Below are 23,220 nucleotides of genomic sequence, written 5' to 3'. Positions count from 1 at the left end.
TGAAGTTTCCGTATGTGAAGAGATCATTCAGGTCTTGAGCTTCTCAGTCTAGATAAAGGCAGTCAAACTAGAATGCAAAACCAACTTCCTAAAGCATAAGGAGATGATGCTCTTAAGAGCAGGTAAAACTCCTATGTCTAGCACACAAGCACTGTGTAAAAATGTCCACACAAATGTTACTCCACAAGGCACCCAGAAACCTACACTGAAACAAGAAATTTTAAGCAATGTACAGCATCTAAGAAACAAAAAGTATATGAAGAAAATTGTACTAAATATTTGTTGCAGAGTGAGCAAAAGTGTCCAGCCATCTTTCCTGGTACAGTACAAACTCAACTAAATGCTTTTTGGGAATCACACCCAGCCCAGATCACCTCTCAGTCAACCTACACTTTACAAATGCACACACATGTATCAGAACAGAGCATAATCAAGAAATGTCCAAGTATTTTGGCCATGGAAAAGAACCTTTGACAACTAGTTAAAAGCCAAGCTTTGAATAAGAATCCAAATTTAGATATAAAAGCAGTGTTTGCAGAATTCTATCTCACAGATCACCACAGACCAGGGTAAAGGCTGAACAATGCCTGGTTTATGGATTAAAAAATCCAACAGATTTAGAATCAGACAGTCTAGAAATAGAGTTCCCTGATGACAAATCATCTTTTAAGTCCATATCAAATTTTATGATTAAATGTCCAACTACTGACATACCAGCACACTCTTCAGTATGTTCCAGAAAAAAAAAAAAAAAGAAAATAAGAAAATCAAAGTTTAATAAACTAAAAATCAAGAGGACTGCTGTATTCTGTGTTTACCTTTTTTTCTTAGAGGATACCCCTCATTTCAGAAGAGCACAAAGCAGAGCTGCTTGTACTGAAGTGTAAAGACATGAGAAGATAAGCAAGACTAATCCCACGTGTTTGGCAGTAAAGACTGGCTGTAGCAAAATAAGAAATATTGTGTGTGTGGATGATGTGCAGTGCTAATCTAGAATGCAAACTCTGTGGACTTCTCAGAAACAGGAGCTTCTGCCAGTTAGGGCTCCCATACAGAAGCAACTTTGGGGTCTAAGCTCATTGTATTAGCTTCAATCAACTACAAATAATGGTTCTTTACTAGCTGGCAAAACTCCCAGTTATTCTAATGTTATCAGAATAACCCAAACTTCTATTCCCAGAGACTGATAGAGGATTCCATCATTGACCTAAAGCATCACTGCTCCACAAATCACATGCCAGATGAATACATGAAATATATTCAAGCAAAAAGCTGAACCTGAGTCAGCAGTAAAACCTAGCAGTAAAGACTGATTTAGACTGGGATCTGTTATCAGATCAAGAGAGAAATGATTAAAAGCCCTACTTAACTGTAAGACTACCTGTGTCTGGGTTGGGGCCTCTGGAGTAAAATAAAGATCAAAATTTGGAGGAAGTCCATCAGATGATCACTGTAACAGCTGGGTGCTGAAACATACACAAGTGGAGATGCTCAGAAAGGTGGTTCTGCTCAGCCTGGATGATCACCCCCAGAGATGCACAAGGCCACTGAAGCAAATTGCTGCAAGATAAATTCCAACTGGATACAAGGAAAAGTTGGAGTGTCAGCGGCTCAAGCACAGACCACAACACCTCATAAAGGTTCTGGTACCTCTACATTTGGATATGCCCATAGCTGACCAGACAAGGCCCTGAGCAATGCAGGCTAGAGCTGAAGTCAGCCCTGCACTGAACTGGAGGTTACACCAGATGGCTCCAGAAGCCCTTTCTGACCTGAACTGCTCTGTGATTCTGTGTTCCAGAAATGCTACAGCTCAGGATGGGAAGTCCAAGCACTAAGTACATAGATGCAGTCTTACTCATGGTTGTTACCAACTTCTTGCATTTGTTTTGTCCAGTGTCAGGGTAAGACATGAGTGACTCCTCATCAACTGGGCCATTTTAAAATTATTTCTCTTAACAGTATGGCTTGAAAACTTATTTTCCTTAGTGATTACAAAGTAGTTTCCTTAATGATTACAAAGCCATGCTCACCATGGATACCTGCTTAAAACAACAATGTAGCTAATGACTATAAAACAGTATAGGAATAAGAATTTTTTTTCCTTTTTTTTTTTTTTTTTTTTTGTTTGCCATGCAGCAAACAACTTAAATCTACTTAACAGAACATACATTATCCAGAGCAAGACCTAAAAACACCCATCCCTGCACCAGGAAATCTGCAATCTCTGCACACTATTTCTACGAAACAAGACTTCATCCTTACACAGTATTCTGTTGAAAGACCATTTCTTCTTGGAGCCTTTTAGCATCTGTTTTTAAACATCTCACGTGGAATCCAATTTCCCACAGATTATGTTGCACTGGTAATGGTAGCCAAAAATCAAGGAGAGAGAATACAATAACTATTTATTTTGAGGGAATTTCTTAAGGTCCAAGTAACCCACAGAAACCTGCTACATTGTTTTTGTGGTTTGTTTGTTTTTATGATTTCTGAACTAAGGATAACTTTGAACAGTTTACATTACGGATAAGGAAGTGAGGAAACAAAGTCAGCTGAACATTCAGTGTTCCATTGATTAGATAGTGTCACAGGGCAGCGACTGCACTGATGGTCTTCCTCCTTCCCAACGCCCTCAATGCCACTACTCACAGCTCCTTTTGGCACACAAAACATGAGAAAACTTCATGCAAATTAACCTAAGATACACAAAGGCCACCTAATTCACTAACCTCTCTCAAAGACGATCAAAATGAAAGCAGAATTCAGATTCACTCACCCGACATTTTTACATACAACTATCAAAATGTAAATAATTCTCACTCTTTCTATCCAAAGCAAACATACAGAATAGAACAAGTGCAAGCTTTCAGAAAGGCAGCCTCACATGCAGGAGAACAAGGAATGAATTAAAAAAAAAAAAAAACATTATAGCTGGACGTTACACGCAGTGCTCCCCATGCTAACAAAGCACGCTTGCTAGATAGGGTCAGACTTTGGTCACTCTTCCCATCAGTCACTAAAAAAATTACCTTACTGTAAACAGTAACTGGATCGCATTAAGTCCCTGCTTACTGCACCACTGCTGGGAAAACAGAAAACAATCACCAAAGAGCTGCCGGGCAGATGTTCACCTGACTTCCATAATGAAGTAGTTTCAACAAGCCTCTCCAGTTTTGCTGCTGAATAACTGAAAAGTTTTTCACAAACAGGAATTTAAATAAAGAAGATTTTATCACCAATATCAACTTCCATTTATTCTGAAGAGCAGCACCTCGAATCAGGTTTAAAGCACAATTAAAGGAAGAAACAACACAACAGAAATTCTAAAGTTACGTTATTGTATGCATAAGAGGAAAAAACAGATTACAATTTACAAGGACAGTTTAAGTTCAACACCTAGTGGAGAACAGGCCACATGACAAAGTTCCTAGTTTCACACAGGGAAACAGAGGACAGGAATTCTGAAACCTGTATCACATCGTTTTCAACTTTCTTTATCAAATGAAAAGGTTATTATCAATATAGAACTCCAACTCTGCATCCCTGAAACATTTGCTTTTATAAGTGTTTATTTCAGAAAAAACCTCTTCTGTTCTCCAGAGATATTACAGTAAATACAGATTAGGGGAGTTTCAAGCAAAGTGGCTTTCAATTAAGGGCCATCCAAAACCACACTGTGAACACTGACGCACCTGTTTGCCTTCCTCCTTCCCAAAAATCTCTTCCCTGCCCTTTCAGATCCACACCACTGATAACAGTTAGTATGCCCTAACAAAGCTGTAGGGCAGGAACGAAGCTGCCACTGAATTCCCCTGCTCCCTCCAGCAGATGAGTGAGTCTCAGGAGATCTAGTATACAGCCTATAGTCTCTTCAATAGTCTTTATTTAACATAAAACATGTGAGGAGTTTCTAAAGTTTAAAATTTCAGATTATTCACTTATAATTATTTTCATACTTTCTCTTATCTTCTGTGGCCAGGGAATTCCCTTTTTGGAAAGATGAAAAGTGGTCAATCAACACTATAAAGATCCTTGTTATTTTACCTTCCCCATCTGGAGTACTGTGTCCAGGTCTGGAGCCTCCAGTACAAGAAAGACAGGGAGCTGTTAGAGAGGGTCCAGAGGAGAGCCACAAAGATGATCAGAGGACTGGAGCACCTCCCCTATGAAGACAGGCTGAGGGAGCTAGGCTTGTTCAGCCTGGAGAAAAGAAGGCTGCGGGGTGACCTCATTGCAGCCTTTCAGTACCTAAAGGAAGCCTGCAAACAGGAGGGGAATCAACTCTTTGAAAGGGCTGATAACTGCAGGACAAGGGGAAATGGTTTTAAGTTGAGGGAGGGAAGATTTAGGTTGCATGTCGGGGGAAGTTCTTTACAGAGAGAGTGGTGAGGTGCTGGAACAGGCTGCCCAGAGAGGTTGTGGATGCCCCGTCCCTGGAGGTGTTGAAGGCCAGTTGGATGGGGCCCTGGGCAGCCTGGTCTAGTGTTGAATGTGGAGGTTGGTGGCGCTGCATGTGGCAGGGGGGTTGGAGATTCTTGATCCTTGAGGTCCCTTCCAACCCTGGCCATTCTGTGATTCTGTGATACCTTTCTTTTAACATCAAATTATCTAAGTACAGAATGCTGTGCTCTCATTAAAAACAAGAAATGGCATTATGAAGAGATCATACTCAACAACGCAGCAGACTTATCTATGGCACCACTGGACAAAGCTCCTTGGGTTCAGAAATGTCCCAATTACGTGACCAGTCACACACGTGTGTATGAGATACATAAAAGTTACATGGCTTTAGACTTAATATGAAACCACTAGTTAACAGCTCTGAAATGTAAGCTTTTTTTCATCTTCCACTACAAATAAGGCCACAGGTTTGTTCCTCTACGTATGGGGATGTGGTGCCAATTCACCTTCATATTTTCTCTCTCAGAAATAGAGGTTCTTTGGAAGCACTGAAACCTCTGCAAAAGGTTCCCGAGATTTTGCTACTTAGAAAATTGGGATCAAAAACTTCTATGTACAGCCTGAAAAAAAAAGGATTCAGATTCCAGGAACAAAAGAGAATATTCACGGTAATGGATTATGTAGAGTGAGGATTCCTATATTTCCTTAAAAAGGATGGGAATCTCATGGCTTATTACTTAACTAAGCACAGTCCTAGAAAAACCTCTGCGTGTAACCATGAAGAGCCTCATCCTCACTCTCTGAAGTGAATAATGAAAAGCACAACTTGAACAGTAAAATCACAACGGTTCTGAGCAAAGCTGGTTTAAAAATGAGCCTTTTAAAAGCCTGTTTCAGCAGTACAGTACAGAAGCAAAGTACAAAGGTGGAATTCATTAACCATCACTACAGCGGGTCAGCAGGGCAAAGGCACAGCCAAGGCACCGAACCTTCAGTCTCAGCCAATTATTTCTTAGCACTATTTCTCAAACCAAATTCCTACGTACATTCAAATTAAGGAAATGAATTCAGACTTAAGCTTTATGCGAAGGATCCCAGCCCTATGGAGTTGATCCACATACGCACAACTCCTGAAAACAACCTGATGGTTTCTTCTGCAGTAGTCAGCATTACAGCTGCTTTCCAAAGCACTAATCCCTTCTCATGCACTAACCTGGAGCCTAATGACAGCTACTGGCACACACAGCTGGTCCACATGATGCCTTAAGCCCTTTCAAGAAAGCTGCGTAGCAAAGCAGAAAGCCACCTCTTTTTCTCACTTTGGATCTTTCTGTCACACCCAAGGAGGCATGTAACAGCCTGAGGAAACCATTGGCCCTTTCAAAACCTGGTAGTGCAGAAGAGACAGCAACTGAGTCTCAGCAGAAGCCCAGGAAATTTCTTCACCCTCTGTGCTTACAAAGGTAGAGCAGAGGCACTCCATTCCCAAGTGCCTTGAAGGTGCCACGTCGAACAGGCAACCAGCCTGCCAGGTTCTCCTGTCTTCCATCTCTGCTATGATTTAACTTCGACAGCAGCCTGAAGCGAACACCGACAATTCGTAAGAGGATAAATATTGTCAGAACCAATAGGGAACACCACCCCATATGCATTGCACGTGCATGCACATAATCTTGTCACTGGAGAGAATAAATCTTCAGAATGCTAAGAAATCAGTTTGCATTCCGAAAGAGCTGCTTCTCTAAGCATTTTCTTTATAGAAGATTTAACCTTCACTGATACCCAAGCTCTTTCAGTGTATACGGCCAAGCACTAGAGGCATCTAATTTTTGCCACTGTAATGTCTATAGGCAGCAATAAATTTTAACTGACGTACCCAGTACAAATTCAGTCTTAACAAGCTCAGAAACTAACACATTTTCAGATGACAGGGTTCAATACAAGTACTGCTGCTGCTTCAAGCAGCAAGATCCCTCCTTTTACCAAATGTCAACAACTTGCTTCATCGCAGCTCACTACAATTCAGACGTGGACTCACCACCCAGAAGACCCTCACTGACCTGAAGTGGCAGAGGAAGGCTGGAACTCCTCCATCATGCCTCACCATCTGTCTGCTGAAAGCAGAAGGGCCATACCCAAACCTCCTGTGCCAGCTTTCACATTACATGTATGTGTACAGTGTCCAAACAGTCTGGTTTTCTCCTGCCACCCTTCTGAAAGGGAAGCTTTACACACTTGACCTGCATGAATCACAAGGGAAAATCCTTTTAGCTCAAAGTGCTAAAAACATGGGACTTTATACCTGTGGCTGCAGCACTTTTTACCAAGTGCTCTCAGCAACCCCCTTCTCAGCAAACTGCTCTCTAACGATATCACACCTCCTCCTCTTCCAGCACTGCACAAAGCCTGGCACGCAGCTCAGGGTCAGCTGTGGGAAGCCTGCTGGTGGCCAGCTACTTTCAGACAAAACACTGTGGGGCTGAGTTCATTTACCAAAGTGTTTGTTCGGCCCAGGAATGCGAGGAGCATAATCAAGGCCATGGAAACTCCAGGGAAACAGCAACTGCATGGGATGATTAGAGGATGCAATCACAACCACAGGGACAGCAGCACATACCAGTAATCTTCCAATCCTCAACAAGGTCAACAGTGTAAGTTGCGTAGTATCCTTTGTGGGACAGAAGGATGCTCAGAAGCTCCATGCTGGTTAGATACCAGGGAGACGCTGCCAGTCTGGATGGTATAAGAGAATGCATGCACAGAATACAGGTATGTGGAGTGCAAGCACAGCCAGCCAGCAGCTCTTTTTGTTTTCAAAACAGCAGAATGCAAGTGTTAGGGGGAAGGATGTTAAAGGTCAGGTTACAAATAGAGCAGCTGGAACTTCAAGGCTGCTAACCTAGTTTTAACTAGATCTCATATTCTCCCGGTGACATCACCTGGTGGCCAAGCTGAGCTGCTCCCCATTTGAAAGGCAATAAGGCTGTCCCTTGCACTTTGAAATTCAATGTAACACTGAATTTACCTGAAAACATTCAAGGTAAAAGGCTCAGTCTAGCACCACCACTTCAGTAACACAGGCAAAACCGTGAGAGACTACACCAGCACAGAATCGGACAGACGGTTTTCTTTTGTTGGATGGGAAAAGTTGAGAAGTGGTAAAACATCCTCCTCCTCCCAGCAGGGCCTAAATGGGGCTGTTCCCTGTGCTCCCTCCGGGCTGAGGCACACCATTTGTCTGAGCCAACAGCTGTGCGACAGAAGAGTAACACAAGTTCAGGCTCTGAAGTGCTAAAGCCCTCTTGCTTCAGAACTGAGTCTGGCTCCATGGCAACAAGTAGAGATCCACAAAAGCTTCAGTACCTCAAATAGAAGTGATAAGGAGAGTTCAACGCTTGGTACTCTACCGTCACTTTAACCTAAGAATAAAAACCCATGACAGTTTCAGCGAGTTGAGTAAATCTAAAGGAACTGCTTCTCTTGAGCTCTGCAATTAACACAGCCTTCTAAAGAATGATGTTTGCCAAGTCTCTAAGCACTTTATTGCCTACTCAGCTCTTAAAGAAAAAAGTTTACGTGAAGAAAAAAGATAAACTGAAGAAATAGTTCTCAAAACAGGCTAGACTCAGCAAACACTGCTTAAAGTCTGAAGCTTGCTTCTAGAACCATTCCTTCAAAATACAACACACCTCAGACATTATGTTCTAAAAATAAGAGGTATTAGCAAGGCCTTAAATGAAAAAAAAATATTGAATAATCCTGTCCCTTATTCACCACTTTCATTTACCAAATGAATATCTACTTTTAGAACACCTCATCATTCATTTGAAAGCCACAGTCAGAAGAGGTGTAGAAGATGTAAATGCACTGAGTGGCAAATGACTTTATTTCAACAACTGAATGCCAAATTTCCACATCAGGGGTTCCCACTCCACAGCAAACTGAAGGAAACAAAGCATTAACACAATATCATTGGGGGAACATATCATTGGGAAACATCACAGCAGTCATTCAAGTGTTTGTTTAAACTCCATATGCTCATAGCCATCAATAAAAATGCTCCATGACTACCTGACCACCCAGCTGCCAAAACCCTTCCATACAGTACACATCCCACCAGTACATATCTGTTTATGAGCCATGAGATTACGGATCTTGGCCAAAATGCAAGAAGTATCACTGGAGAAGCCTAGAAGCAAAGCTGTGCTCATAGGAAGGAAACCTTAGCTCAGAACTCCTTTTTCTGTAATGCAGAAGGAACCTTTTAGAGAAATATAACATGCTTTCATACATCCTAAAGATAATAAAGGATTCAAAGCCTTAGTAAGCAATATTGGCTTACTTATTCAGAAGAGACCAATAATACAAAATATAAACTTAAAACAGCAAGCTATTATCACTTTTGAAGTAAAATCCTAAGCAGTGTACCAGAAAGTTCTCCTATGGTCTCATTTACTCTCACTGTTAAAAATTTATGTAACACAAATGTTACCTGGCAAGGAAGTTGGTAAAAGGTCCCAATATTTTTCGTTTAGTGTCCACGTCAGCCTCTTGACAACAGCCCTGCTGACTTTGATCACCGCTCTCTTTAGTGGAACTCAGGGTGACATCTGAGAAGTGTGTTTCATCAGTCTCCAGAGTCACAATTGCACTTGAACTGCTTGTGACCACAAAGTCCAAAATGTCCTCGTTGCTGACTGATAAAGTTGTTGACAGTTCTGTGCTAAGACTAGAAACACTACAGACAGAGATATCATCACTTCGATTCAGAGTTTTTGAAGTCGGACTGTAAAGCTTGACAGTGTCATACCCAGTTCTTGGAAAAGTGGAGGATTTTCGCACTGCGTGATCGTGTTCGGAAGCCAGAGGGCGTGGAGGCACGCAGGACGGCAGTGTGCACGCGCTCTGAAAAGTTCTGTCAGGCACAATTTCAGGTTCTGACTGCTTCCTCTTTGCAATTAGCACGTTGCAGTGAACGGGCTCTGGATTTCCTACTTCTAGGGTTGGAATGCCAGAATCCACTGATTTAAGGCTATGACAATCTTCTATAGCACCTGAGTGCTGACCCGGCCCATACTCAGGCAATGAGAGAGATCTCGGGGACTTCAAGTTCTGAAGACCCTGGATGCTGCCGCCAGCTCTTGTGTTCAGAACACCTATCAAGCTCAAACCATTCAAGGAGTTGGATACATTTCCATCAGGTGTATTGGGCCACGTGGTAACTGCTTAAAAAGAAAGAAAAGATTATGAGTTTGCAGGGAGGAATATATATATATTTATTTTAATTACACTCTGTGCTATCATAAATTAAGCTCCGTAATTAAGAAGTTATTCGTCTTCCCTTGCAGATAATGAATGCCCCTTCCCCCTTGCTTGAACAAGCAGGACAAAGGCAATGTAATTTAGGCTTCTAGAAATGTCAAGCATGAAAAGCTTTTCTTAAGCAGTGTACCAGTGGTTGCCTCATGCCCACCTCCTGAGAGTTACGTGCTACAAAAACTGCAGCCATGTAATGTTCCACGTCAATGTTAATGCAAAGGTTTGAGATTGATTTCTATATAGTCATAAATGCATATTTACTGATGTAAAGGAGCTATAAAGATCGTTTCCACATACTTTACAACTTACATCAAAATTATAGTGTCGGTTTAAATAGAATTTCTTGGCTTTCTTCTGGCAATCATAAAGCTTACAATAAATTTGTCACTCAAATGCAATCCATAATATATGAGTGCTGCATTAAGCAAGAGATGCAGAACCTGAATAGCTAGGAAGATATTCCTATCACCAACATTTTGATGATACACACAATGCACGTACAGCAAAACTAACACTCACACGTAACATATTTACTGTGCACAGGGACCACCAGCCCTCCTGTTTGCAATACACATCACCCGGGGGCTGCCAGCAGGGCAGCGAACCAGCCAGTGCTTCATTTGCAATGTAATTACAGCAGCTGGCAGAAGAAATATGCACATATTGCTTCAGTTTCTTCACTCTCAAACACTTTCTGTGTTAAGTGTGAAGCAGCAAAGAATTCTCCTCCCATCGTGCAAATAGTTCTTTTTAAATAGATTTCTCTCCTCCTTCCTGAAGCCAGGTCTCCTGCTCTCTCTGCAGTACAGCACTTAAGGAAAGGTGCCAGCTGTCTACCAGGAGGCTCTCCCCCATTCAAGAATCAACTCTTTAGCGGTGGTTCCTCCAAGCAGTTCCAAACCCGTGGCTGGACGTGCTCCTGCCCAACACCAGGGTTTGATGTGTGGCTGTTGTTAGACCTGAGCCTATCCACTTCCTTTGGAATTGATATACAGGTGGGCAGTATGTGACAGAAAACATTTCAAACAAATTCAATTTCCCCAAACTGTAAAGATTTTTTTTTCTATAATCTTTTAGACACGTGAACAGCTCATGAATCCAAATATAATTCATAGATTATACTAACTTCTTAATTCAACTACAAAAATGCTATTTGCTGTTTGATCCATCATTCCAATCTAATTCCACACGTAAGAAAAAGTCAAATATAAGTATGTAGAACTTCTTCAGTTATCCCATCCCTTAGACATTTCCCGAGCTTTCTTTTGTATTACCCATTCAAAGCAATCAACGCATCAATTACTGAATCCTTTGGAGAGGTGAAATTTCAAATTTACTGTTGGGATTAAAAAGCTTGTGAAGATGTACACTTTTCTTATGGAGTTGCTATAGCAACATTTTTTTCCTCCTCATTACCGTGGTTTGAAAAGTTTATATCCTCTCCAGTTTTAAGAAGCCATGCCCTCAGATAGCTAGCATATAAATTGCATAATTATGAACCTCCCTGTTCAGAGAATTAAAACTGCAAAGGGCAACAAACAAAAATAAAAACACTAAGTAACATTTCCTGAATACAGACAGACTATTCTACCTCTTGAAGTCAACTGTGATAGTCAAAGTGTACAAATACGACAATTGAGGTATTAGGTATAATTGTAATTGCATACACCTGAATCTTCTGCTTAGATCTTTTTGCTTGGTTTCACTTATTTTTCTAAATTAAGTTTGTTTTCTTTCCCCCGTTCTCACCTACCCCTTCAAACACATTATGTTGCTCTTGATATCAAGAGCTCATTCAGTCCCAGCATTTCTCAAAGTTGTATACACAAGCTATGGAATACAGTCTTAGATTCTGTTACATAGATTTGTTCGAGTTGGAAGGGACTCTTAAAGGTGATCTAGTTCAGATCCTCTGCAATGAACAAGGACACATACAACCAGATCAGGTGCTCAGAGTCCTTTCCAGGCTGACCTTCACTGTCTCCAAGAATGGGGCATCCACCACCTCTCTCAGAAGGATGTGCCAGTGCCCTGATGCTGACTGCAAAAAACATCTTCATTATATTCAATCTAAATCTCCCGTCTTTTAGTCTGAAACTATTTCCTCTTGTCCTATCACCACAGACTCTACTAAAGAGTCTGTCCCCTTCTCTCTCATACCCCCCTTTAGACACTGAGAGGCTGCTATCAGGTCTCCCCAGAGCCATCTCTTCTCCAGGATAAGCAACTCCAGTTCTCAGACTGTCCTTAAGGAGAGGTGTTCCATCCCTTGGATCATTAAAAGCAAAGGTGCAGGTGTTCGCTTTATTGCAATTCACATGTATTAACTGGTCCAGAAAATAAGGTTCAGAAATATAATCAGCCATGGTGTTTCCATAATCAATTCCCCCACTGCCTTCACTTCTGCTCAGTGACTCCTAAGTGGAGATAGCTCCTGCCTTATCTTCATAGCTCTTCTCAACTGATCTCATAAACAGCAAGCATTCCAGCAGCCTTGGGAAGAGCCCAAAAGGCAGAACAAGTCTGTAAAAGAGTTCAGAGTGAAGGGAAAATGGATTTCCATGTAGGGTAGCGAAGCTATATTGATTTGAGTAGATAGGATTTTAAGGAGGAAATTTTACACGAGGAGATCCTTTAAATGGGACAAACAGCAAATGCAGAAGTATGTAACAGCCACAGCTCGCTGGAGCAAATTGTGCAACAACAAGCTGCAAAGGTTTCACACAGTTCAGTGAAACTGTGGGGAGCTTTGAAGTACACCATCAAGGGCTCTGAATGAGAACCTGAGATACGATCAGTTGTCAAATACATACATGAAGACTCCTCAACTCCCTCTGCGCCAGGCTGATGGAGGATTCCCGTTAAGGGTATACAGATATTTATATTCTTTATTTCAGCTGCTTTGCAGCTAAGTGCAAAAACTGACAACTGATGTCAAACATCCACAGCGTCATTTCTGCAACACAAACTTCTCTCCATAAATTACTTATGAATGTAATATTATTACCATAATAAACATGGCAATAAAGTCTTATTAGCTTAATAAACTACTGAAGAAGAAAAAGCACTTTTGTCTGCACAACATCCATAAGGCCCCGTGATTTGGTAATACATTTACGTAAAATTGACATTTGTAAAGTCTTTAAAATCTCACGCCTTACAGGAATGGTGATCTCATCAACATTAATATCCCAGAAGAGAGATAACCACAGAAAAAGAGACAGAAGACAACAACAGAGGTCACACGAAGCAAGGAAGAGGAAGGCAGGGATCACTTACTCATTAACTTAGCCAACAAAAGAGCAATGGGGCACCAAATAAAGACAGAGATGTAGCCAGGCTCAAAAGTAGCATAAGGACACAACTATTCATGCAATGGGTACTGAGCTGCAGAACTCCTCACACAGCAAGTGATGGGCACTAGAGGTTTACATGCAAGTTCAAGGAAGACAAAAAAAACAAACACTAAAGATTCACAAAGGAACTCAGGAAACTGCAAGTACCAGAACTTCAGGGAAATACCAACAACCATCAGCCCTGCCTACAGGCTTCCCCAAATAAATTCTTTCGTCTGATGGGAGGGGTTTGGGGCTGGCCCAGCACGGCTGTCCATAGGGTCATGCATTCTGAAGTTCTGGTTACAGCAAGTCAGAAGGCGTGTTCTGACAGTACCTGAGCTTTAAAGTACGTTCTGACTTAGCACATCATCCAACCGTGCTGAGGGAAGAAGTCAAACCTGACGTAATTTCCAAAAAATGCAGAATAAAATGGCTTTTTTAGCTGCTTTATTGGGAAGTTAAAAGGAAAAAAAAAAAAAGTTAAAAATCAAAGTCTTAGAACAAAACAAAGATCAGAAAGAAGTCATGTTCTTCTAAATTCGCACTGCCTTGCAATGCAACACAGGCAAAGAACTTGTTTAGAAGGCACAACAGCAGCCTAACAGCAGGCTGTGCATTATCTCTGACACAGGACTTGGATTTCAGGGGCCAATGGTTGGATCCCCGCGGGTCCTTCCAACATGGGATGTGCCGTGATTCTGTGTATATTGCTCAGTTATCGTAGGGATAAGATCGACATTTTTATCTCCTTGTTACTTCAAGGCTCACGATTATTTTTGGAGTTAAGATCCCCCACCCAATAACAGAAATTTGCAAATGCTTTTTTCTCCTTAAAGAAAATCTTAAAAAAAAAAAAAGTGATTAGTCTGAACTCTTCAGGCAACATCGCTACCGAACGTACCACGAAACACTCTGTGCGTTACCGCCACCAAGCACGGGTGTCCTTAGGAACACAAAAACCACTTTATTTACCACAGCACGCCGCGGATCAGACGCTCACAAGCTGACACGCACCGCACTGCCAACAGCGGAGCGCTCCCGAGGCCGCACAGCTTTCAGCAAAGCCGCGATGCGCAGCGCTTGCCGCACACGCAGCCGCGCCGAGACCGCCCGGCTCCCGCCCGCCCCTTCGCCCACGGGCAGAGCTGCGAGCCCGGCTCCCCGCGCAGCGCCGGCGGGGCGATCGCAGGCGAAGCGCTGACGGCTCTGTCGCTTTCCGGCCACATCGGGCGGGCAGCGTCAACGAGCCGCAGGGTTCTACTAAAGCTTCTGTTTCAGAGGCAGTTTACAGAGTTGGTTTTGTTTTATAAGCCCTCCCCAACGTCGCTTAAAAAGGTGAGCCCATCGCTACGCCGTTAGCAGCGCCGTAACAACTTCAGCTGGCGTTCTAAGCGGCTTTATTCAGCCCGCAGCGCCTCAGAGACTTCGCTTACAGAGCCAGTGAGAACTGAAAGTTGTTTCCTCCCCACAGCCGAACGCCTGACTCGGTACCGCCAAGGCTTCCGAGCCGCCGGCCTCGATCGAAGCAGAGCCACCATCCCGCCTTCCCCCACGAGGACGGCGCCCTCTCCGCGCCCTTTAACCCCCGGAGATTCCCCGGCGCTTCTCCGGTTGCTCCCCCGGCAGTCGCTCGCCGCCTCGCCGCGCCGGCTCCGGCCCCGCCGCCCGGGGACGAGGAAGAGCCGCGCACAAACTTTGACGCCTCACCTGGGTAGCGCCGCGCTCCGTCGCTCCGCTCACGCCGGGCCATGCCCAGCCCTCCCCTCCGCCGGGACTAGGAGGCTGCAGACGGCTGCGGCGAGGGGTCCATGTCTCTCTCCGGTCCCCGACGAGGCACGAAGGGTTCAGCGGAGGTACGGCGGCGCGGCCCCCGCCCGCCGGGCTCCCTCCCAGCACGGCGCGGGGCCTCCCATGGCGCCCGCCCCCGCGGCGAGCACGGAGCGGCTCTGCCCGTCGCGCACCTGGCGGTGGGACAGGTGTCGCGCTCCTCCCGCGACTCGCCGCGGCCAGCCCCTCCCGCCGCCGCACCCCCTACCCGGCCCGCGGGGCCGAGCGCCGCCCGCCGGGGAGGGAACGCCTGCGCGCTGGGGGAGGGGTGGCTCGCGGGAGAGGCGGCCGTTGGGCCACGGGGCTGCGCGCCGGCCGCCATTTTGAATCGCCTCAGAGAGCCCGCAGGGCTGTCCGCTCAGCACCGGGTGGTGTCGGGCCTGGCTGAGTTGAGGAAAAAAATGTGATGTTTTACGGAAGTTTGTCGGCCAGGGGCATCAAATGAGGCTTATGTATCTTAGCCGTACCTGCTTGTGTTCTCTGTGCTGAGTGCGCCATCAGCACACCTTGCCATACCCTTCTGCCCCCGGTCTGAAGCCAAAGGCCATGGAAACATGCAGGACTGTTCAGGACCAGAGATCTTGTTTCCCTTTCTTTATCGTCCTTGGAACTCATACTTGCTTTTTTTTTTTTTTTTTTTTTTCCCTGCAAAAAAGTTCTGGGAGCACCAAACACCCAAACTGATGTTTATGCAATATGTTACAGTAGCAAAATACAGTTGTCAGTTGCTTCAGGGTAGTCTAAACACCAACCTCTCAGGGTCCCAGCAATGCCTCTAGGTCTGCCCAAAGCTGGAATCTTGAGTGCAGCAAATGAGGCACATCAGAACCTGCACTGATGCAAAGAGTTTGATATCAAGAAGAGCAAAACCCTGATTATTCCAGCCTTGATGTGGGCAAGTCTGGGTAAATTGTCAGTCTGAGGTAAACAAGTACTGCAGTATTTGCCACCACAGCCCCACTGACAGCAGTTCTATGCTACTGAGATGAGAATTAATTCATTATCAAGATGAGAAGTAGGCACTTATCATCATCAACCAAAGATTATACCTCTCCAGATATGTCTGATTCAAAGAGAGAGAAAATTAAACATTTGTTCTGCTGGATTTGTGAGGTTTCAAAAAGAATGCAAAACAATTAAAATGTCACTGATTTCTCCGTGTCTTTGCAAATCACTTCTGTAAGACACTTTCCATATTACTGCTAAAATGGCAAATTAAAAAAAAAAAACAAAACAGATTTGAAACACTTGTTTATATGCAAAAGAGAGTATTTTGGAACATATGCTGCCACTAATTCCTTTTTCAGTATTAACACTTTCCTTCTGTGTTTGAGAATCCTCTGTTGGAGCAACTGAAAGGCTGTACTGTCACCATGCTGTCATTTATCTTAGGCCAAAGTTGTTAGGTTCCCAGGGTAAATAAGCAAATGGAAATACAGAGTCATGAATTCTGTGTCTGCAGTTATCTCCAAAGGAACTAATTACACTTCTATCTTTGTAATTTTATTTTGAATGAATAATTTTGAATTAGAAAAATCTGCCACAGATCTCTTTCAGCTGAGCTTACTTACAGCTAAAAGTTTCAAAGCAGTCAAGGCAGTCAGGAACTTAAAGGCTTTCTCAGTAAATACTTAAGAACAGCGTTGTGCCTAAGGTCCCATTCTAAAGTAATGTAGTGGACGTTTCCATTTCCAACCCACAGATGACTCTCTTCAACTGACGTGCTTTTTGATACCTACTCGCAACAAAATTTGTATTGCTCAGGGTACTGAAGAAATACATAAGAACAACCAGGGTCTGCTATGCTAAGCAGCATAAAAATACCAAGGTCAGCCTTAAAATGTTTACAGAACATCCCATCATAGTTAGTATAAAATGTATGTACTCTTTTCTACATCTGAATCACCATATAATTTGTTGTAATGAGTGGTTGTTCATTTTCAGTTAGACTTTTCCAGCAACATTTAACAGAACTAATGCTAAAGCTGTCTGTAAGAGTTAGCACAATTTCTGCCTTCAAGTGTTGTGCATTATTATTCCTCTATTGGTGAAGGGCCAAATTTTGCAGCTTAATAAAGCTTCACATTATTAGTCCTGGGGAAGTGTGGAATGCCCTAATTACTAAAAGGAAAATGAGCAGGTACTGCCAGGTTCAGGAAGAATGAATGTGTAACTAAGTGCAAAAGGGTCCCTTACATCCTTTGTTTTTCAGGTGTGTGACATTTAAATGACTTCATCCAGAAGGGCACGCTGAGAAATGTTCCAGTTTGAATAGCTGGGCCATAAGTAAATCCGCAGAAGCGTAATAAAAAGTCAAATCCAGGGCTATAGTTTTTGCTAATATGTGACAAACTTGTTTGTGATTTTTATGTTTAAACCTGCTTGACTGTTTTACTAGTTTGAGGAAGAAAACTTAGCATGTAGCATAATGCCCTCAGGGTATTTACAAGAAGAAAAAAAATCACTTGTTGTTTTTTTAATGAGGCAGTATGTATATCCTTCCTGACTTATTTGGAACCTGCTAAATGCTTGAAACAGTGAAACATTAAATGAAAAATAAACCTAATAAACACATTCAGCCTTCACCATAATCAGGCAGCTTAGCAAAACATGATGGACAAAAAAAAACCATTCTCCAATATTTACACTATCTACCCAAGGTGGTTAGCATTAGTGTTCTCCTATTGATTTAGAATCAAGTAAATTTGTACAATAAATACTTATGTTTGCAAAAATCCATGGGACAAAATCTTGATGTTTTGTGCATGAATGTCTTGCCAGCAGCTGCTGAGTAAAATGAAGCACTGTACAGAGGAGCCTGGAATTGGCAACTGCTGTTCACCTAAGAGGCCAAGAACAAGTAAGCAGTCTAACAATAGATCAGGGCTAGAGAATTTAATTTCTAGAAAATATCTGTGTCAAAAGTCCTGTCATGCAAATTCATATCCATGCCACTAGAATTAGATAAACCAGTTTCATGACTATTCTTCAGGAAAACATGAGGGGATTTGTGTGCTCTGTTCAGTCTCACTGATTTTTCCAAGTATACATGCCTACAGAAGAGCATGCGAAAGTAATAGTCCTTTCAAACAAGGCAGAATTCTACAGTACAAAAATAGAAATACCAACTCCTCTCATGTTTCTTATGCCTACAGATATGGGGAAAGTGTTTCCTGTTTTGAAGCTTCAACTATTTTGCAACAGAGACATTTGTTTCAATAACTAAATGGAAATATCTAGATTGAATTTTCATTTATCAGTTGCCAAGTAACTTGCTGAGTGTGATGCAAGCTGGTTCCACACAGCCAAACTGAGCTTCACTTCAATCCACACAGTTCGCTATCGATCTGGAGTTCAGCAGTTCTCTGTCAGAAACCAGCAGAAGTTTCAAAGTAGTATTTTTTTCTCCAGTTAACAAATAGTTTGCATGCTGTGGATATCCCACAGTCAGACATCACTGTATATTAGCTGATCAGTCATGCCTGGATTTCTCATCACTGTCATTTAAGGTTGTGTTAGGCCATGTAAGCAAGAGTATGTGTGTGCTGAATATAAGCAAATGATAGATAATCTGTTAGAATTCATGGTGCTGAGGGACAGAGAAATTCATCTTGAAGTGTCAAAACAGAGATAAGTCATTGATCTTTTCCTCCTTGCTTCACAGAATCACTTGTATGTATGGAGAATGCCTGCTTTGTGGCACAGGAAAATGGAACAGTGATTAAATTCAGCTTTTTACTACTGACTTACAATATTTTTTGATCAAATTATCTTGTTATGGTATTATCTGACAAAGTGATGGTTTTGACAAAATAAGAGAATAATTATCCCTTCTACTTCAAAAAACTATATATCTGTCTTGTACAAATCTGTGATGGACAGCAGTCCATTTCCAGCCCAGCCACCATCTATACTGCCTTTCCTACTGCATCTACTAAATAATTTCAGTAGGTTTAAGGCAAATCAGGAACAGCTAGAGAAATTGCCATTTCATTGGCCCCAAAAATGCTTCCTTCTATAGGATCTTAATGCTAGCAAATGTAAAAAAAGATGAGGAAAGTGAAACCAGGTCTCTAACTACTGTTAACCACTAGGTAAAAATAGACTTCTACGGTTGAAAGCTTTCTGCATGGAGGAAAAGGTAGGAGAAGATTCTACGAGACTTTCCAGCACATCTGAATTGGTATTACTGTAACTAAATGCATGCAACTGGGCTATTTTTTATCGCTGTCTACAAGCTGTTTATGAAATAAAAAGATGTGGAGGAGTAAGACTACACATAACAAAAAATACTGCTTCTCTTACTGATACCTCAGCACAATTTAAACTGTGTTTCTAAAGCAAACACATTAGTTCTGCAGTACAAAAGGGAATGAACCCAGCATGCAGTAACTTTCTATTGGAGTACTGAATTAAAAAGAAGTTGCTCAGAAATAGTAATGATGAATGAAAACAGGTAATATTCAATTTGGGCAGACCGAAGATCAAATTAATATCTCCCTACTGATCTGTAATGCTTCAAAGGACTTAGTATTTGTTTCAAATATCATAGGAAAAAAAAAGAGGAAAGTATTAAAAAAGCATGGAAGAGACCTGTGTCTTCTTAAACAGGACTGCTGTCAAACAAACGAAGGTTCCAGAATCAACAGAACATGGACTCAAATCCACCTCCAAGTGAACCGAATTAAAAGCCAAAAGTCAGCACGAAAATGAGAAGTTGTGAAATGAAAAAATATTTAAGAGAAAAAGAATACAATCCTCCTGAGTAACAGTAGAGAAAAAAGAAACATGCAATACCAGTAAAGGAAACATTCAGTAACATTTTCTGTCCTGTACTTGGAAGGGAGAAGGGTAGCCCACTGTAACACAGTTGAAGTATATATACAGCAAATTACTCCTTGGAAGACAGGCTTCAACCACTCCAAGCTGTACTTCTCTTAAGCACAAGCTACTAACATGAAATAAAGGAAAAACTGACAAGATTTTGTGTTCTGTAGGCAATCTAGTTATTCTTTTTTTCCCTTCTCTTTAAACTATAAATAAATCTAAAAGTCCTTCTGCACATAAGCTGCTGCTGTAGGGAAAGAGGATTCACAGACCTATGGAGTTCCCTTTGTTCTTCATATTTCCCAACAAGGCAAGATGTACGTACAGATGATACCTATGGGCATCTTCTTGTCACAAACAGTTTTTCTAAAAGCAGAAGTCAGGTACAGACCCACCTGATCTCTTGGCACAAGTTAAAAACATTTCACATTTCACACCATATAAAAATAGAGGTCTTGTGTTCTCTAAACATGAAGATGTCATTGCACATTAAATGTTTTGACTGACACCACGATATTTTGCACGTAAGTAACTGAAGTGAGGACTAAACATGCTGTCTTGTGTTTTCCTCTGTTTTTTAAGAACACAAGTAATAGCTTGTTAATTTTAATGCTTTTTTTTTTTCCAGTATAAAACACAAGGAAATACAGCAATGAGGACTCCCAAATTAGAAACATCATTACTAACTCCTCTTAGGATGTTTAATTTCTAACTGCTCTGAGTTATCTAAGTCACATACTATTAGCAAAAGAAAATGAGCACACACACACACCATCCAATTGTCCTTTTATATTTTTATTTGGTGTTAAGTAACTCCACAAGAAAACAAAATCAGTTACTCTGGTGTACGTGAAATCAGAACAATACAACCACTTGAAGCAAAAAGTAGAAACAAATTTCAGCCCAGGAATGGAAAACTGATACTTCAGTGCTATGGATATGCAATGCGCTTCATACCACAGTGCGGTTCAGCGTATGCCAACCTTTAATGCTTTTTGTTGTTGTTTTGTTTGTGTTTCTATCCATACAGAAAAACTAAAAACCACACTTCACTTCTCACTGAAAGCTTTAGAGCTTTAGCCAGTAAACTATGAAAACAAGTAAAGACAATTTGTTATTGCCCAAGCTCAAAATACGATTTTATTTTCCCCAAAGGTGCTGGAATTATTACATACCACAATGTAACTATAAGCAACACCTTTGTGATTTTTGAGCCCTTTCTTACCAAAGAAGCAGCTCTAGCCAAAATTAACTGAGCTGAAGTTTGTGTTTGAAATATGTCCATTTGGTCATTTCTTGTTCTTGAATGAAGTTCTATTCCATTCTTCACTGTAGTGATTTGAAGAATTTACGTGTAAGTTCTTGTTTACTTTCATGTTACAGTTAACTAGTTCTCAGTGCAGGTGCTAAACAAGCTCTCAAGGAAGCTCCAGAAGAAAGTAAAATATATAAAAATCTCTCCAAAGTCTGCAAATAAATTAAGAAAAGAAACTGTAAAGTGTCAAAAGATTTGTTGTATAAATACAAACCCTAAAACATAGCTCAATAGGAGGACCAAAACAAAGTCCCAGGGTAAGGACAAACCGAGCCAATATTAGGTAAGGAACTCAACTAAAATGTTGCACAAAGTATGGCATGGTTTTTTAACCACGCGTTTCAATTCATATGCTATCAATTTAATAAAGGCAACCAAACCCAGTTATTCAGAAAACCTTTCTAGCACAGAACATATTTCAAAGCCAGTTCAGCTCACGTTTCAAACAGCTATAGTTCTCATGAGTTTTATTGCCTGTCAAAATTAATGGTTAAGCTTTTCAAGTCAATATTGGACTTTCTGCACTTTCTGATGTTATAGACATGCTGCTACTGTATAATTAGTTCTTCGTTGTTGGTTTTTAACTACGAGTTGGTGAAAACTAAGAATGTTTAGTTTTGCAAATATTGCTCCTCCTGGCTTATACATTTTGCATAATGTGTTAAAAGCACAAGGAGTTGATAGTTTTGTACAGATGCAACTTGACAATGTATTGACTTTCTAAGTTAACAAAATAAAATTGAAAAGCAAGTCACATAAAGCAACAGTCACTACTGCAATCACACATGTATGTTGTAAATCATCGCTTTCCCTACCCCCACCCACCACACACGTAACTTGCCCCACACATTCTCTCAGAAACACAAAATGAACTACGAGATTTACTAAATTACAGCCACAACAGCAGCTAACTGCAGCAGCCACAGGATTTCTCTCAAGTGAAGCACTGACCCTTTGCATTTAAAACACTGAACACACTGAGCATTTTCGATAGTTTCAGTCATTCAGGCTCAAATTCAGTCTTGAATGCTTTTGCAGGTTACAAGAATGCCATCATTTGCAACAAGACAACATCCTCATTACTTGTTACAAAATTCAAAACAATCCACACATCACCCCAGTGGTTTATTATTTTTGGTGTTACTTCTTTTTAAACTGCCCTATGTTGGCAAGTTGCTAAAAAGGACAAAAAAAAAAAAAAAAAAGAAAAAAGAAAAAACCACATTGCCTCCATACCTACAAAAAATCCTTGGCTACTCCAGTTAGCAAAAATACAAACCATGGTAACCTCAGCGTTGGTTTGCGGGGGGGAAGGGGGGAGAAAGGGAATCATAGGATAGAAAACACAGTTTCTGTAAGTCTCTAAAGCACAACCCTGTTGTTCCTACTTCAAAGTTATGAGATTTACTGAATGAAGACTGGACAAGTCATTCATGCTTTTCTCCTGCATTCAGAAAGGCACTGATAGATTACAGTGTTAAGTATTTATCTCCCGGTTCTTAAAGAACAAAGCCTAATGTGCCAAAAGCTAAAGTCTCTGAATAGCAGAAGTACTTGTAGACACTGCGATGCTAAGAAGATAGCAGTAGTGGTAGGGCTACAGTTACGAATGAAAATAACTGCAATTAAGATGCAAAAAAGCAGTGGTACTACTAAGACAAGCACATGCACATCCATTCTTGATTTAACAACACAATCTAGTCTAGTTCAAATAGCCAAGAATTTAACAGTTTGGGGGTGAAAAAAATCTTCAACAGGACAGCTGTGTCCTCATCTATAAAATAAGCAAGAAGAGAAAGATAAATACACATCTGAATCCATTAACTGAAGAGGAAACTCAAGTTGTTGTTTTAGAGCTACAGACCCTCAAGAAGGATAGTTTTCCACCTCACGTTACTTTTAAATCATCCGTCCTACTCTGCAGTTTTTATAGTTGAGTTCGAGAAAAAAGCTCCTCCTCACACGGATCTGCCCATTCACTGCCACCTTCTGAAGCTGTGTCTTCAGAGCTGGAGCTATCACTGGAGTAGATCTTCTTCCTGAAGCCATTTGGTTTTGCTTCAGCGTTTATATCATCTGCACATCTTGCTTCATAAACAGAAGAAACCTATGGATTTAAACTGACAGTGTTGATGGGGAACAATAAAAACGTTTGCTTTTTTTCTGGGCTGGTAAATAATGTAATATTGT

General features: G+C 41.5%; 2 protein-coding genes and 1 long non-coding RNA gene across 11 annotated transcripts in view; 1 reads left to right on the top strand and 2 right to left on the bottom strand.

Annotated features, from left to right (window-relative positions):
• TBC1D14 (TBC1 domain family member 14) overlaps nt 1–15,133 on the bottom strand; it is a 66,701-nt gene extending 51,568 nt beyond the window's left edge. Inside the window, exons 1-2 of one of the 3 annotated variants that reach the window (XM_085223522.1) lie at nt 14,769–15,133; nt 8,897–9,629 (exon numbers count right to left, since the gene is read on the bottom strand). In XM_085223522.1, the coding sequence (XP_085079648.1) occupies nt 8,897–9,629; nt 14,769–14,811 (776 nt within the window). In that variant the 5' untranslated portion in view covers nt 14,812–15,133. The remainder of the gene's footprint in view (nt 1–8,896; nt 9,630–14,768) is intronic. The other 2 variants (XM_085223520.1, XM_085223521.1) reach the window with 2 other exon arrangements.
• LOC146544531 (uncharacterized) lies at nt 14,031–20,840 on the top strand. The gene is made up of 2 exons (XR_014883228.1): nt 14,031–14,396; nt 14,533–20,840. It is a non-coding gene; the product is annotated as an uncharacterized LOC146544531 (long non-coding RNA).
• The window catches only part of KIAA0232 (KIAA0232 ortholog), a 65,410-nt gene continuing 62,684 nt past the window's right edge, over nt 20,495–23,220 (bottom strand). For 3 of the 7 annotated variants that reach the window (XM_085223514.1, XM_085223516.1, XM_085223515.1), the window contains exons 9-10: nt 22,993–23,137; nt 20,495–21,182 (exon numbers count right to left, since the gene is read on the bottom strand). In XM_085223514.1, coding sequence (XP_085079640.1) covers nt 21,103–21,182; nt 22,993–23,137 — 225 coding nt within the window. In that variant the 3' untranslated portion in view covers nt 20,495–21,102. Of the gene's footprint in view, nt 23,151–23,220 lie in introns of all 7 variants that reach the window. The other 4 variants (XM_085223517.1, XM_085223518.1, XR_014883227.1 and 1 more) reach the window with 3 other exon arrangements.

Source organism: Meleagris gallopavo, chromosome 4 (assembly GCF_905368555.1).
Source record: "Meleagris gallopavo chromosome 4, MGAL_WU_HG_1.1, whole genome shotgun sequence".
Taxonomy (NCBI): Eukaryota; Metazoa; Chordata; class Aves; order Galliformes; family Phasianidae; genus Meleagris; species Meleagris gallopavo.
The sequence above is the reverse complement of the archived record's forward strand: the minus strand, read 5'-3'. Positions and strand labels throughout refer to the sequence as shown.